The 18,108-nt window shown below is 31.8% G+C and overlaps 1 protein-coding gene across 1 annotated transcript in view; it reads left to right on the forward strand.

The window, feature by feature from the left end:
* The window catches only part of LOC141325158 (integrin alpha-9-like), an 82,343-nt gene extending 65,157 nt beyond the window's left edge, over positions 1 to 17,186 (forward strand). Inside the window, exons 13-17 of the mRNA XM_073833656.1 lie at positions 1,879 to 2,004; positions 2,257 to 2,376; positions 4,465 to 4,560; positions 7,533 to 7,652; positions 12,769 to 17,186. Coding sequence (XP_073689757.1) covers positions 1,879 to 2,004; positions 2,257 to 2,376; positions 4,465 to 4,560; positions 7,533 to 7,652; positions 12,769 to 12,867 — 561 coding nt within the window. The 3' untranslated portion in view covers positions 12,868 to 17,186. The remainder of the gene's footprint in view (positions 1 to 1,878; positions 2,005 to 2,256; positions 2,377 to 4,464; positions 4,561 to 7,532; positions 7,653 to 12,768) is intronic.
* Positions 17,187 to 18,108: the final 922 nt, after the last annotated feature.

An 18,108-nucleotide genomic window follows, 5' to 3' on the forward strand; every position in this document is an offset into this window, starting at 1 on the left:
TTTGTTTCAATTATATTATGAATAAATGACAATAAAAAATATTTCAATCTATATTTTACAGTTAACCATGCCAAATTATTGTGCATTGTAATTACATTAGTTGTATATGAACAACCCAAAACAATACGTGCTACTTTATTCTGTGCGACTTGCAATTTATATAAATTATTTTCATTGGTATTTGACCAAACAACTGAAGCGTAGTCTAAATGAGATAATACTAAAGATTGGGCTAACCTTTTGATCAGCCATTTGGGAATAAATTTCTTACAGTATCTAATTATTCCCATGCTACGACCCATTCTTTGCAATATTTTATTTATTTGGCTATTCCAAGACAGTGAGCTATCCACAATTACACCTAATAGATGAATTTCTTCTACTTGCTGAATCACATTTCCTCCTATATCTAAATGCAATGTTAGTGATGGCTTAAGAAAATATTTTGACCCAAGTATCATACATTTTGTTTTACCTGCATTAATAAGTAATTTATTGTCAGTAATCCATTGTATAACCAAGTCTAACTCCGTATTTAACATAATATTCAATTGATCTACATCTCTTGCTGATAAACACAATGTTGTATCATCTGCATACATTGCCATGGTTGCATGTTTAATTACAAGTGGAAAATCATTTGTGAAAACAGAAAATAAAAGAGGTCCTAAACAACTGCCCTGGGGCACTCCACAACTCATTTCTTCCACCTCAGAGTAACTACCATTAAAATAAACTGTGTATTCACGTTTACTGATATAGCTTTCAATCCACCGAACAGCAGTTGGTTCAAATCCATAACAAACTAACTTTTTTAATAAAATACTGTGGTCTAGAACATCAAAGGCTGCACTTAGATCTAAAAATACTGTGCCCACCAAATTCTTATTATCAATTTCCTGTAGCCAGTAGTCAGTTAACTGAGTAAGTGCTGTTGTTGTGGAATGACCCATTTTATAAGCATGTTGATACATTGTGTTTAACCCATTGACTTCCAAATACTCTTGTATTTGATTATACACAACTTTTTCCATCACTTTGCTTACTGCCGGTAATAAACTTATTGGTCTGCTATTCTGACCTGAAAACTGTTCTTCGTTCTGACTTTATCTCACAATTCTGACTTCATTTCTCAGAATTGCGAGTTTATATCTCACAATTCTGTGAAAAAAGTCAGAAATGTGTATTTAGTGGCGGAAATAGGCTTCCATGGGTTTGCTATGGAAGGCTTTAGATGGGAACTTCATTTTTATTTGATTTATTTGATCTTTTTTCTGATTGCTTTTTTCTTCAACAGTAGAAAACACCAAACCATTAAGGAAGTACAGTTATAAAAACAAAGCAAAGAAAAAAGAGAAGGAAGTATACACAAATACAAATCCCTTAAGACATTTAACAGTGGTTTTACTATAGTGAAAGTGTAGTATACTTTTTAGTAAATTTTAGTAGTGATTCTTTGCATGTGCTTCACTTTATCTATTTTTATTTATCTTTTTTTAGAATTTGAAAGATAAGACATTGTTTGAAAAGTGAAATCTCTGATTGAAGTCCTTGAAAATCCCAAAAGGTTTTTAAAATGTCCTTGAAAGTCCTGGAATTACATTTTACAGTTTTTGTACGAACCCTGGTTTGAGTAAGACAATTTAAAACTAATATTTGTGAGTGATGTAAATTTTGTTAATTTGAATTCTAAATGCTAACTATTACTCAGATCAGTTCACCCATATTTTTATAGCACTTTATACAATACCGGTTGTTTCAAAGCAGCTTGATAGTATTAAACAGGAAAGCAAAATCGATGCAAACTTCAAAAAATGAGGCAAATCTAAAATAACACTGTGAGATTTGCTGATTTTCTTGCTTTCTGTTTGTCTGCAGGTTTCAGAAAGTCGAGGAAACTGCACGTGGCACAGGAACCCCAAACCCTGCACAATCCCACAGGACAAGGAGAGCATCTTCCACACCATTTTTGCCTTTTTCACCAAATCAGGCAGAAAAGTTCTGGTATGACAAAGCACTTATTGTTCATAGTTCAGAGGAAAAAAGCACAATGTGTGAAAATGCCATTTAAATGCATTTAGCACTTGGAAATAAGCCATAGTTGCATATTTAATGTTGTTTGACAGGCATTTTTGTCAATGCATGTACATTAGTGCAGTGGATCATAGCATTTAATGCCCCATAAAACACTCATCCTCATTTCACCAAGTTTTTGTGCTGAACGGCTGAATCTTTGATGGCATCCTGTGTCAACAGGACTGTGACCGGCCTGGCAGAGCGTGTCTAACTATTTCCTGCAGCCTGAGCTCTCAGGCTAAAGAAGAAGCCACAAGTATAGATGTGCAAATGCTACTGAACACTGAAATACTACAGAGGGTGAGTTATGGCCGTAATTAAGTTCAAAAGTTATTGTAATGTCAATGCAAGTCTTCAGAGTGTGTGATTAAGACTTGTTGTACAATTGAAGCAACAGTTGAAGCTACTAAACTAGTTAAAACACTGTCAGGCTACCCTTAGTTATAGCTAAACTAATTTGCTATTACAGTTAATGTAATCCGGTAACCTTTAGTTAGCTAAAAAAAGTAACAAGCTACACAGCAATGTACGACAGTGAGACTAACTGTGCAGTAATATATTATAAAAAATAATTTATTATGCACAAATCCTGTGAGGATCTCATGTATTGTGACAGATCAGTCATACTTCAACATTTGAATGCACACCCTTATTTTTATAACCCTAATCAAAAAGTGGTGAACAACATTATTAATATTTTCAAATAAAATATTCAAATATTTTGTCATAAAATGGCACTCAGTAGTAATGGAAATGCATGAGTAATGCCTAATTTACATTTTAGTGCTGTTATCGTTAATTAAAGATATTGAACATTATTTTACAAGATTGGAAAGAAAGCTAATATATATGTATATATATATATATATATATATATATATATATATATATATTAGATGATAAACCTAAATAAAATTTTAAACTCATTTTAAAACTTTAACAACTTTAAAAAAACATATAGAAATGTTGTCTGTACTGTATGGAAACCCAATTAGGCCATGTAAGAAGAAAAAAATGCATGCCTCAAGTTGATATTATGACATACCTAAGTCATAATTACGAGATAAAAAGTCAAAATTAAGACTTAAGTCATAATTACAAGATAAAAAGTCAAACTTTTCGAGCTTGTCATCATTTTTACTTTTTGTCTCATAATTATGACTTAAGTCTTAATTTCAACTGTTAAAGTCAAAATCTCAATTTTTTAATCTTTTTGATTATGACTTAAGTCATAAGTTCGACTTTTTATCTCATAATTTTGACTTTAATTCTGACATACTTAAGTATAACATAAGTCATAACTATGACATAAATTTTAAAAATTATGAGATAACGACTTAAGTCATAACTTCGACTTTTTATCTCATAATTTCGACTTTATAAGTCAAATGTAAACTTTTTATCTTGTAATTAAGTTAGTCATAATTTCTGCTTTTAAAGTCATAATTTAAATTTTATTTCGTAATTCTGACTTAAGTATATAATAATTTTAACTTAAGTCATAATTTTGACTTTTTATGACATAACTCATAATACTTAAGTATGACATACTTAAGTCTTTATCTCATAATTTTGACATTTTTATGTCATTATCACTTGAGTCATAAGTTCGACTTTTTATCTCATAATTTAAACTTTATAAGTCAAAATTTCTACTTTTTATCTTGTAATTATGACTTAAGTTAAAATTATTATATACTTAAATCAGAATTATGAAATAAAAAAAATACATTATGACTTTAAAAGTAGAAATTATGACTTAAGTCATAATTTTGGCTTTTTATGACAAGTCATAATACTTAAGTATGACATACTTAAGTCTTTATCTCATAATTTTGACATTTTTATCATAATTATGATTTAAGTCATAAGCTTGACTTTTTATCTCATAATTTCGACTTTATAAGTCATAATTTCTACTTTTATCTCACAATTTCTGACATACTTAAGTCTTTGTCTCATAATTTTGACATTTTTATGTCATAATGGACTTAGTTTGACTTTTAGGGTTAGGATTAGTCATAAATTTTACTTTTTATCTCATAATTTTGACTTTTTATCTCATAATTCGACTTTATAAGTCAAAGTTAATTTTTTAAGTCATAATGTGTCTGTTATTTTATCATTGAGATACTATTATAGTTTTAAATAAAAAAAATTTGTTGCCATTCTAATTTTAGTTTTTATCCATTATTATTTAAGTTTAATTTTAAGTCATTTTAGTATAAGTTAAACTAAAATCAAAGGAGAAATGTTACCTTGGCAGCTATCTGAAATAAAAAGTTTTTTATAAATATTTTATTTCAAGTAACGAATTTTTTTTTTTTTTATGGTTTTAATTTTAGTTTCAGTTTTCAACCCTGCTCTGTCTTTGTGTGTTTTGTGCAGGACAGCTCCTCTGTGATCCAGTTTGTGACACGAGGTCACGTCCAGCTGGACGACAGGGCCGTGGAGGTCTCAACCGGACTTCCAGAGGAGATTTCTGTAAGTGATCAAACCAATGAATAATCCAATCCAACAATCAAGCATATCTTGCCAAGCATATTTGCACCGTTACCGTAAACTAGACTCAGAGCTTCAGAGACTTCATCTGACATGCTGGTGGTTTTCATTGTAAGATTGAAAGTGAATAGATTATTGTCTTTGAAAAGCGTTCAGGACCTTGATGCACGGAACAAAATGAAATTGTCCGTTCGCATGAGCTCATCAGCTCACAGTCGCTGCTTAGATGTGGGTTGAGTTTGCCGTTCATATGGGAGTAAGGGGCTTTTTTTACTCTACAGCTGTGCTGGAGAACAGTCGCCCCTAATACTGCAGACCTCGGCGTGTCGATTGATTGGAGGAATATGGGTCTGTGTCTGGTGCCATGGCATCCCGCTCAGCCCTGCTCTCAGCTGATTGGGTTTCTGACCCAGTTTCAGCCCCCATTTGTAGTGTAGTGGCCAATTCCTAATAGGGCTGTTAAAAGTGTCTGTGCCCCCTTCTGCCCTCAGCACTTAGGAAATGCATCGGTCCCAAAGCAATTTGTTATTAAGTCACACACGACGCTCCCTGGGGCAAACGGTGGACATGCAGCACTCATTTACAAATAGCATTGCCCATGTATAAGCATTAATACCACACGGTCTTCTAGTGTGTTTCAACTGTAACATTTCTATCATGTTCACAGCAACCTGAACTAATTGGAAATGACAGACTGACTGAATGCTACATTTTTATATGCTGCTGCATCATTAGCAGGACTCAAGAAATGCTTGAGATATATTTAGTGCAATATTTATATCTTACACTTCAGTTTCCGATACAGCGTGCAAGGGAAGATAGCATTGATCCTTTATAGTTTCATTGCTGAAGATAGTATCTTGCATTGTTTTATTTTTACCTAAAACTTAATGATTAAAAGTCAAACTTAAAAGAAAATTTTGCCTTGGCAACTAACTGAAATAAAATAGGTTTAGGCTTATGTACTAAAATTACTAAAACTATAATAAAAAAGTAATACACTAAAGCTAAATAAATAGAAATGTCAAGGAACCCCAAAAAACAAATAAAAATGATTTAAATAGAAAATTAACTATCGTCTTTGCTCGGATCCCCTTAAAAGACAAGAACCAAAATTATATTGTATATAAATTAGACTAATGGTTGTCATACAATAAGAGTATAGAATTCAGATCCTTTGATATTGTGAAAAATATTTTAATTCATCGTTTTTATTGCTGAAGTTAGTATATGCATTGTTTTATTAGTAGCTCAAACTATTAAAAGTCAGTTTAAATAAAGCTAAAATGACATTAAAGAAAATGTTGTTTAACTGAAATAAAATAATTTGTTTAATAATAAAATAAGGTCTAAAATTAAAAACTAAAACATGTACTGTTACATAAAAATGTAAAAGTATTCCAGAATACTAATGAAAATGACAAAAGTAACAAAATTACAAAAATTTAAACTAAAATATAAAAAAAATAAAATAATAAAGTATTGTGGCAAATTTGCCGCAAATGGCAATTTTTCATCATAATTTCAAGTTACACTATCATTAAAGCAGTAGTAGTAATAATAATAATTATTGTCATTACTATGATTGAAACATTTCATTCTCATATTATTATTATTAACAATATTTATAATTACTTTTAAAAGTACATTTTACTATAAAATAATATATTTCTGTCAATTTTTTGAAGTTACATCATATTATTCAATTATCAATAAAGCAAAAGTAGTAGTAATAATTATTATTATTATTTAAACATTTAATAATATATTTTGTCATTATCACTACTTAACAATTTTTATTTTAAGGTTTAAAATATAATCAAGATATTTTTTCATCCATGTTTTCATTTATGCACAATTTTTATGGCGCAAAACGCCATATTTAAACAAAAATAAAAATGCAATGGTTTGTTGTAAATTTATTGACAAAATTATTATATATTTTCAGTTGATTATATTTGTAGATATGTTGTAACATAAACAAATATATCTATTTTCTTTTTTTAGATGATACATTTGTTTTAAATCAAATACAGAATCCAAAAACAAATAAAAATGAATGAATTAATGAATGAACAAAATAAATACTACAAATTAATTTAAAACATTTAAAAATATATATTATTTAAAAAATCATATTAAATACTATAAAAGTAAATAAATGATACTAAAATAACACTGGTATTTTGGCAACTGAGCACAGTTTCAGGTTAAGATCTCTTCTAAACTTTATCAAAAGTCTTATTTTTCTCATTACTTTCAAAGTAACAACTGAGATATTATCTCTCATTTGCTGCACATGCCAATCTTTTTTATTTTTTTGCTCAGCCCTCACACAGAAGGAGTGAAATTGTGGCCAGAAGCGAGATTTATCTATGCTGGCATCTCACTCCAGACTGGGATTTTCTGCTAGCTTTTCACGCAACATTTACATCCAGATCCATTGAGCGAACTGTTCGCTGTGTTTTTGTGGTAGTACATGGTTTCAGAGGTGAAATTCTTCCACATTTAAGGGTCAGCAAGCATGTATGTTATATAACACACATTGTGCATAAAACTATGTGTATGTATGGCATCTAAAGGGAAAGTTCATGCAAAAATAGTTTAAACCAGATTTGAAATAATGACTTCCAGTTGCAAACAAACAAACTCTTCCTGGCATTCTATGATGATCTGGATTAATGAAAACCTTCACAGACGAGTGTTTGATTGATTTGTTGATTCGAAGAACCAAATCTCATTTCCTTTTGATTGAGTCAACGCCCAATATACTGTAGACTCAGCACAGACATTATAACGTTCAGGAAATGACACGGTGATTCATACAGTCTGTAGAGTCTGATCTTCGGTCCCGCTGAGAAATGACGATTTCTAATGTGTTTATTTAAGTCAGTGAGGTTATGACAGGCTCTGGCGTTTATGTGTATGTTCACTCTCTTTGTGTTGTCCTGCAGCTGGTGTTTGAGGCCCTTCACAGTCAGGAGCCCAGGGGTTACGTGGTGGGATGGATCATCGCCATCAGCCTCCTCGTGGGAATCCTCATCTTCCTGCTGCTGGCGGTGCTGCTCTGGAAGGTACTGTTTCAGACAGACACACACATGTTCCTCGCTCAACATCCTTGTTGCTTCTGGAGCAGCGTTTGGGTTGGTGCTGGATTTAGGGGCTTGAATGAGGGTTGGAAACAGTGCAGTGACTAGTATAACACGTTTAGAAATGCCACCACCCACACTTTTTAGGAAATAATCATCATATTTTGAGAGTTTGGTTACATTGCAAAGAAAAATTAAGAGTCATCCACATTCTGTAAATTATTATTATAGATAGTATTTTTTTTTTCTATTTCTGATCAAATAAATTTTTCTTTCAAAGTATTATTATTACTAAAACATTGTTATTATTATTATTCCTTTTTAAAAAACTAAATTTTACCATAAAATATGAATATAGTTCTGACATAATTTTAAATATCATAAATTTTTTCCTAATAAAATGTCATTCAGTCTAACAGTCTTATCAGGCATATTTACAACAAAAATCAGTTTATGACATATTACAAGACTTTAGTTCAATTGCGCAAAACACTATATTTGATTAAAAAAAAAAATAAACATGCAATGGTTGTAAATTTATTGATACATTTTCAGTTAATTATATTTGTACATTTTTTGTAAATATTTTTATAAAAATGTAGGAAAGAAGATTTTTGAATTTCTTTTAGATGATACATTTGTTTTAAATTGTAAATTACAGAATAAAAATGAATTAATGTAAAAAATACTAAAAATTTTAAACTAAAATATATAAAAATATATATTTTAAAAGATCTTATTAAATACAATAGTATTTAACTATGTATTTTTGTTATGATTTATATATATACAGTATATATATATATGTACACACACAGTATCTGTAATATCTATACTCTATCAAATCTATAGTATTTTATAATATATAAAAATAAATATTATATGTTCATTTCCACAAAACACCATATTTGACCAAAAATAAAAAAGCATTGGTTTGTTGTAAATTTGTTGATATATTTTCAGCTGATCATATTTGTAAATGTAACTTTTTAAATTAAGAAAAATGTTTTATGAATTTATTTGAGACGATACATTGGTTTTATACCATAAATTACAGAATCCAAAAAAAACTGAAAACGATTAAAAAAAAAATTAAATTAAAAGGTAACTGCTTTAATATACATTAAAACATTGCATTTTGTCATTATTATTATTTAGTAATTAATAATAATTTTTATTTTTATAACTGAGATATTTTTTATCCTTGTTTATACACAATTACATATGAAATTTAAATAGTATATATTTGATATATTATATGTTATATATAAATATAAATATTATGTTAGTTAAATCACATAAAACATATTTGACCAAAACTAAAAATGCAATGGTTTGCTGTAAATTTATTGATATATTTTCAGCTTATTATATTTGTAAATTTAACATTTTTTAAAATAAGAAATGTATGAATTTATTTCAAATTATACATTTGTTTAAAATCATAAATGACAAAATCCAGATAAAAAATAAAACCGAAAACTGAATTAGGGGAAAATAAAACTTGAATTAAAAGATAGCTACTCTGTGGAGTTTAGTTGTAATCATGTGGAAAGCATTTCCTTCCCTATTAATGACATTTAAAGATGTTTAAACATCAATATCATATATATCCTATTCATGATCTTTGCTGAAAAAGTTTATAATATGCATCAAACATTTTTCAGATCATTCCTAATGCTTTGAAGTTTGAGATCATGAGCTTTAACAAAAAAATCAACAAGTCATTTTTCACTGATTATAGGATTAGGATTAGAGTCGTATTTAAGGATGATTGCTTGAAAGAAACATTATTCCAGAACCAACAGAAAATGTTGAACCATGCAAACACATCAGACTTTCTCCTAGATATCCGTCCTTACTGAATCATATCATTCATTTGATTCGTTCGAACGGCTGATTCATTCAGAAAAAAAGTAAGTGGCTGTCTTTATGAATGGGAAATTGGATCATTTCACTAGATTAGTTAAAAACGCATGTTTATTCAGAAACAAAACACCGCTGTGTTTGAATGGAGATGCGCAGCGGCTCAGTTGTGACTTGTTTCAGACTATTTTTGACGACGAAATAGACCAAAATCAGGCAATAGTGTTACAGTCATACAATGTAAGTCACTTAATAAACTTCTTGTTTATTTAACTGCTGTATTAAATCTACATCTCATTTACAAATTCTCTTAAAAATTATTAAAAGCTGTCACTCATCTTAGTTCGCGATATCACAAAGCTCTATTATAATCAACCAAGCTTTCTCTACACTGCACAATCAATCTCTTATTTACACTCTCTCTATACTTTATGAAAGGATTGGTGAGATATGTCCGTGATACATTACTCAACGTTGCAAAAACACGTAGAAACCTTCAAAGCTCCCCTGAGCGCAAACACAAATATGTTGATCGGGTCAGTCGCACATAGTGCTCCTAAATATTTTTTCATAGTTGCACGTAGTAATTTTCAGTTGCAAATGCGAGTGAAATGGTCGCACTGTAGAGCCATGCCAGATGAGGTTTTTTTGCTTGTCATGTTCGCTTTGTCTTTTCACATGAGGCCCAATGCAAATCACATGCCTGAGATATTCTTGTCGGACAGCAGTGCGGCTCTTGCAGAGTCAATGTGACCCATCAGGTCGTCGTGTCTTGAAAGAGCAGAAACACCTGCTCATGCGCAGCGTCCCGTTACAGTTAAATTAGCATCAGGCTGCTTTTAATATCCTCTGCCAAAAAAAAGGTGGATGAATTGACTTTGAAGTTTGAAGTACAATAGTACATGCACATGAAAAAACTTGGATTGTAATTAGTGCACTAAAAGATATTTCCTCAGATAGACTTGTAGAGAATCACGTCCCTCATTCACACACTAGTGACTTTTTCTTGGCCTGGGGGGTCAATAGAGAGTTTTAGAGCGACTGTAAAGTAACAAAACACAGCGCTGACAATAATTTACACGTACACATAAAAGTGAAGCAAACAGATTTAAAGGTTTCTCAAACAAGTCCTTCTTTTCTTTTCCACTCTATTAGTTTCCAGCGGGAATACTAGAGCAAATCTTGGAATGTTGGTGTAGGGATACTTCCCCCCCCAAACCCCAAATCTGCCAAAATAAACCTCCTCAACAAGAGCCACACATGTCCAGCTACTCCAGCGTCAGGAAATGCCTGGAGAGAGCTGGGGTCTGAATCAATAAACCACATTCAAACAAAGACAAACCTGTTGAGTCACAGGAAGAGGAACAGCATATTTCCTGTGCTGACGCGCTTCTTTACAGTAGCGATATCTGTGTCGCCCGTCCCACTAGTTATCTGACGCTCAACCTGTCCATTGGCTCCAACTAAACAAAGCCATAGTTCACCCAAAAATGACATCATTTAGTTTGATTTTACACTGAATATGTTATTTTCTTTCGTTTGTATTCTGGGAAACACTTCTGGGAAACAAATGACAGCACTATACCAAGATAAGATTTTTCATGTTTTTTTTTTTTAAGAAGTCTATTGTGCTTACCAAACCTGCATTTATTTGATCCAATGTACAAACAATTTTGACATATTTTTACTAATTTAAATAACTGTTATCCATTTGAATATATTTTAAAATGTAATTTATTCTAGTGATTTCAAAGCTGAATTTTAACATCATTATTCCAGTCAAATGATCCTTCAGAAATCATTCTAATATGCTGATTTGCTGCTCAAAAAACATTATTTCTATTGTTGAAAATAGCTGATAAGAATTTGCAGGTTTCTTTGATGAATAGAACAGCATTTACCTGAAATAGACATTTTTTGTAACATAAATGTTATGATTAAAATGTAATAATAATATTTCTTAAACAGCAAATCAGCATATTAGAATGATTTCTGAAGGATCATGTGACACTGAAGACTGGAGTAATGATGCAAAAAAAATTAGCTTTGAAATCACAGGAATAAATTACATTTTAAAATATATTCAAATAAAAAAACAGTTATTTTAAATAGTAAAAATATTTCGAAATGTTACTATTTTTGTTGAACTTTGGGTCAAATAAATGCAGGTGAGCAGAAGAGACTTCTTTAAAAACATAAAAAAATATTTTGCCTTTTGCCTATATATATAAAAGACAAATTATATATACACTTCTGCTCAAAAGTTTGGGATCAGTAAGATTTTTAATGGGTTTTTTTTAAAGACGTTTCTTCTGCTCATCAAGGCTGCATTTATTTGATTAAAAAATACAGGAAAACATGTAATATTGTGAAATATTATTTAAATTTAAAATAACTGTTTTCTATGTAAATATATTTTAAAATGTAATTTATCCCTGTGATACAAAGCTCAATTTTCAGCATCATTACTCCAGTCTTCAGTGTGACATGATCATTCAGAAATCATTCTAATATGCTGATTTATAAAACAGCTGTGCTGCTTAATATTTTTTTTGGAACCTGTGAAACTTTTTTCAGCATTCTTTGATCAATGAAATATTAAAAAGAACAGCATTTATTTTAAATAAAAAGGTTTTATAACAATATACACTACTGTTCAAAAGTTTGTGGTCAGTAAATGTTTATTCTTATTAAATTAATAGTTTTATTCATCAAGGATGTGTTAAATTAATAAAAAGTGACAACATGGATTTATATTTTGAATAAATGCTGTACTTAACTTGTTACTCATCAAAGAATTCTGGAAAAAAGAATCACAGGTTCCAAAAAATATTTGGCAGCACAACTGTTTCCAACATTGATCATTCTAATAATAAATCAGCATATTAGAATAATTTCTGAAGGATCATGTGACACTTAAGACTGGAGTAACAGCTGATGAAAATTCAGCTTTGCATCACAGGAATAAATTACATTTAAAAAAAACATATTTTATAATGTAATAACATTTTGCAATATTACTATTTTTTTTTTTAACAAATAAATGCAGCCTTGATGAGCATAAGAGACTTCTTTAAAAAAACATTAGCATTCTAAATGTTGGGATCAGTAAGACTTGTAAAGTATTTTGTAACAGTAAAGTAACGTGATTAGGAAACAGGGTGTAATTTTTGTACATCTGTCCACTGTCTCACTCTGTATGCCAACACTCAGCAATTATTTTTGTGTTGTGCAGATGGGGTTCTTCAGGAGGCATTACAGAGAGATCATAGAGGCCGAAAAGAACAGGAAGGACAGCGATGAAAGCTGGGACTGGGTCCAGAAGAGCCAATGAGAGCTTGGATTGGGTTCAGAAAATCCAATAAGCTGCTACCCTCACCACGGCTCTCTCCAAAGACTCAGACCCTCCAGCCTTCCATATGTGGAAGAAAAGAATATTCTCCAGATTTTTCGGAGGCTTGACACTTTTTTGTTTGTCGTGGATGGCGATCTAGCTGATGTTGGAGGTGACCGCGTGGCCTGCCAGAAGAGACTCGCAGTGGAATTCCACCGATCCCAACGGGACAGGCCTCTTGCCAGTGGGTCTGAAGAGACGGAAAGAGAGCTTCCTGGAAACGAATGTGGATATCGTGTCAATACTAGCAGACAATTACAACCCTCAGGGCGCTGTTGAAAAGCAAAAATCTATTTTTTATAAAATGTATTCCATACTGTATAGAAGAGAGCTTCAAGAGTTGTTTTTAAAGCACTGATTGACTGACACACGCCAAAGAGTTCATGTTATTCCTTCACAGTGTTCTGGTGCACATCAGGCTTCAGATGAACCTTGATGATGGATTGTACCTCTTTGTCCCCTCAAGTTTTTAACTTGCAAAGAATCCAAAGCAAAATGTCCTTCATTCGGACAACCCACGAGTTAAAGGAGTAGTTCACTTGCAGAACAAGAATTTACAGATAATGTACTTGTCATCCAAGATGTTCATGTCTTTCTTTCTTCAGTCGTAAAGAAATGTTGTTTTTTGAGGAAAACATTTCAGGATTTCTCTCCATATAATGGACTTCTATGGTGCCCCTGAGTTTGAACTTCCAAAATGCAGCTTCAAAGGGCTCTAAATGATCCCAGCCGAGGAACAAGGGTCTTATCTAGCAAAACGATCAGTTATTTTCTAAAAACATTTACAACTTCTATACTTTTTAATCTCTTGCCGAGCTAGACAAGATGAGCATTTGAGGTTAAAAAAGTATATAAATTGTATTTTTTTTTTTTTTTTTTAGAAAATAACCCATTGTTTTGCGAGATAAGACCCTTCTTTCCTCGGCTGTGATCCTTTGAAGCTGCATTTTGGAAGTTCAAACTCAGGGGCACCATAGAAGTCCAATATATGGAGAGAAATCCTGAAATGTTTTAGTCAAAAAACAATTTCCTTACGACTGAAAAGAAAGATAGAAAGACACGAACATTTTGGATGACAATGCTTTACTCCTTTAAAGCATTACTTCAAGAATAAAAATGTACTGATAATTTACTCACTCCCATATCATCCAAGATATTCATGTCTTTCTTTCTTCAGTCACAAAGAAATGAAGTTTAAGAAAAACATTCCAGGATTTTTCTCCATATAGTGGACTTCACTGGTGCTCAAAGGATTGAAGGTTAAAAATGCAGTTTCAATGGGCTCTAAACAATCCCAGCTAAAGACTTTCTAGCAAAACGATCGGTCATTTTCTTAAATTATATTTATACACTTTCTAACCACAACTGCTCGTCTTGTCTAGCTCTGCGATCTGGTTCAAGACAGTTAGGGTATGTTGAAAATCTAATTTTCTCCAACTTCAAAATGGTCCTACATCACTGTTTTACCTGTTTTTGTAAAGGCCGTTTGACCACCTGTACAATCGCTTTGTAACACTGGGTCAGTACTTCGGCAGCGATGTAGGGTGATTTTGAAGTTGGAGGAGAAATTGTAAATGTTTTTAGGAAATAACCAATCGTTTTGCAAGGTAAGACCCTTATGCCTAGGCTGGGATCATTTAGAGCCCTTCGAAGCTGCATTGAAACGGCATTTCTAATTTTTGAGCACCAAGTCTTCTTTATGGAGAAAAATCCAGGAATGTTTTCTCAAAAAAACTATTTCTTTGCCTTTGAAACAATAAAGACATGAACATCTTGGAGGACATGGGGGGTGAGTAAATTATTAGGACATTTTTATTTTGGAAGTGGAGTAATCCTTTAAATTCTCACAAATAAGAATGACAGAGGAGATGTAAACCAAAGTTGTTATTGCTCGAGCTGTTAACGAAATGAAAATTTGCTGAAAATGTACTCACCCTCAGACCATCCAAGATGTAGATGAGTTTGTTTCTTCATCAGATTTGGAGAAATGTAGCATTACATCACTTGTTCACCAAAGGATCCTTGGCAGTGAATGGGTGCCGTCAGAATGAGAGTCCAAACAGTTGATAAAAAAAGCAGCTTTTCACTTCACAAAATTGGAGTAGTATGGATTACTTGTGGATTATTGTGATGTTTTTATCAGCTGTTTGGATTCTCATTCTGACGGCACCCATTCACTGCAAAGGATCCTTTGGTGAACAAGTGATGTAATGCTACATTTCTCCAAATCTGATGAAGAACCAATTAAGTTCAGGCCAACTGTGCTTAAAACAGAAAGAGAAAATATTCTCAACCCAAACCTGTTTTGTTCAATATATGTGAAATTCACAGTTTAGCATAGCATTATCTGTACCGCACTGGATTTTGACCCCACGGAAAGATGCATGTCATTCCAAAAGCAAAAATGTTTTCTGACTGAATCCTATTGCACACAGAAATGTCAAAATTAGTTGACTTCTAGTTGTCTAAGACCTCAAAATAAAAGCTATTCTATAGAACCACAAAACCAGTCAATACTGTACATTGTATGGGTCAAAATGATCCGATTTTTCTTTTATGCCAAAAATCATTAAAGTAGTAGTTCATTAGAGTAGTTCACTTTCAGAACAAAAATTTACAGATAATGTACTCACCCCCTTGTCATCCAAGATGTTCATGTCTTTCTTTCTTCAGTCGTAGAGAAATGTTTTTTGAGGAAAACATTTCAGGATTTCTCTCCATATAATGGACTTCAATGGTGCCCCCGAATTTGAACTTCCAAAATGCAGGTTAAATGCAGCTTCAAAGGGCTCTAAATGATCCCAGCCGAGGAAGAAGGGTCTTATGTAGCGAAACGATGGGTTATTTTCTAAAAACATTTACAACTTATATACTTTTTAATCTCAAAAGCTCGTCTTGCCGAACTAGACAAGACAAGCATTTGAGGTTAAAAAGTATATAAATTGTAAAAAAATTTTTTAGAAAATAACCCATCGTTTTGCTAGATAAGACCCTTCTTTCCTCGGCTGGGATCATTTAGAGACCTTTGAAGCTGCATTTAAACTGCATTTTTTAAGTTCAAACTCAGGGGCACCATAGAAGGCCATTATATGGACAGAAATCCTGAAATGTTTTCCTCAAAAAACAATTTTCTTTTGACTGAAGAAAAAAAGACATGAACATCTTGGATGAGAAGGGGGTGAGTACATTAAGGATCATGTTCCATGAAGATATTTTCTCAATTTCCTACCGTAAATGTGTCAAAACGTAATTTTTGATTAGTAATATGCATTGCTAAGACAACTTTAAAGACGATTTTCTCAGTATTTTGATTTTTCGTATCACTAGTTGTTAAAAAATTGAGCCCTATGACTGGTTTTGTGGTCCAGGGTCACATATAAGGGACATATTCCAAGTTACGAATTACAAATTTACTGTAAGTACAAAAGCACTTCCATCTACCAAATATCCTCAAAAAATTCTTACAGCATGTTCAGCGTTATTTTCTATACTGTATACGTGACACTATACACTACGTCTCCTGCTTCTTAACAAATCCCTTGACAAGTTTTTTGAAGTTTGGACTGCATAGGTTTGAACCGTGCAGAACCTGCAGTGTGTAATGGCCTAAAAATAGGTGGGAATGTGCAGTACTTCATCACTGGGCACAAACTCCTACTTCGGAGCTTATGGGAACAGCTTGTTTTAAGTCAACATTTGGACTTCACTCAGAGCGCAGCCCCAATATGAGCTGTACGCTGTTAGACTTCACATCCATTCTGCCTTTAACCACTCAAACAGAGCAGAAACAGCAGAGAGACAAACTATATGTTTGGTATTTTTTTAAATATCTCATGTTTTGCATTTTCCTCTGATTTTACAGGGTTCGTTTGACAACTGTTTATTTGACGTTTACCAAAAGATCGATAGCTTTGCAATTGGATATTAGATGATCGCTGGAAGATTCTCCAAAAGTATATCATGTATTATTTGATTAATAATCACCACTGGCATGGCAAAAAACCCACGTCTGCATTTCATGTCCGGCCCAACACCAGGTTCTTGCATAGGTGTGTTTCAGAGAGACACATACTTGACTTTGTAAGTGTGTAACGTAACTGTGAGTGTTGTTGCCATTATCACCTATTTTGAGCATTTTAGAATAAACTACTGTCACTGATGTTTTATAGATGTATTGAGAAATATGTTTGTTGTACAAGCTCGAGCTGTATATTTATCTACTGAGACTGCTTTTTTAAAAATTAAAAATCACAAACAGATGTTTCCTCTCAGTTTCATTCGGTGCCACCCAAATATTCAGTGCAGTGGGGTGTTTCCTGTTGCACTGATGCCCTCTAGTGTAATACTAGTGTACTGTTTACACTACACTGAATAATGTCTGCTATTTTGTTTTTTTTTAGTACGTAAGCAAATTCATTATACAATACATAATAAAAAGTAAAATGCATAAAAAAGTGTCAAATTAAAAGTGGTGTCCAGTTATCTTATAAATGTATTTAAAATGATTTTTTTTGCAGTGTTGTTTTAGTATCATTGAGATACAGTTACATCTTTTCTTAATATTGTGAATGATTTTTTGTCTAATTTTTCTAATTTTAGTTAAAGTTTTATTGATTCTGTTGTATATATTTTGTCATTTTTAGTCTATACTCTTCTGTTTAAAAGTTTGGAATCAATACGATTTTTAATGTTTTTTTAAAGTTCTCTTACGCTTATTAAAGTTCCATTTAATTGATAAAAAAATACAGAAAAAAAAATAACATTCTGAAAAATTATTACAGTTTAACAGTTCTATTTGATTTTCATATACTTTCGAATATAATTGATTTCTGTGATGCAAAGCTAAATTTTCATCAGCCATTATTCAGTGTCACATGAATTTTCAGAAATCATTCTAATATGCTAATTTATTATCAATGTTGGTAACTGTTTTAAGTTGTGCTGCTTAGTATTTTTTGGAACCTGTGATACTTCTTTAAGAATTCTTAAAAATTAAAAAGAACAGCATTTATTCAAAATAGAATTCTTTTCTAACAATATAAGTATTTCCTTTCACTTTTGATCAATTATCATTTACTGAATAAAAGTATTAATTTCTTTCAAAGAAAGAAAAAAATTACTGACCAAAGACTTTAAACAGAGGTGTATATTGTTAAAAAAGATTTTTCTCTTTTAAAGAAA

The sequence above is a fragment of the Garra rufa genome, chromosome 2 (genome assembly GCF_049309525.1).
Source record: "Garra rufa chromosome 2, GarRuf1.0, whole genome shotgun sequence".
Lineage (NCBI taxonomy): Eukaryota > Metazoa > Chordata > Actinopteri > Cypriniformes > Cyprinidae > Garra > Garra rufa.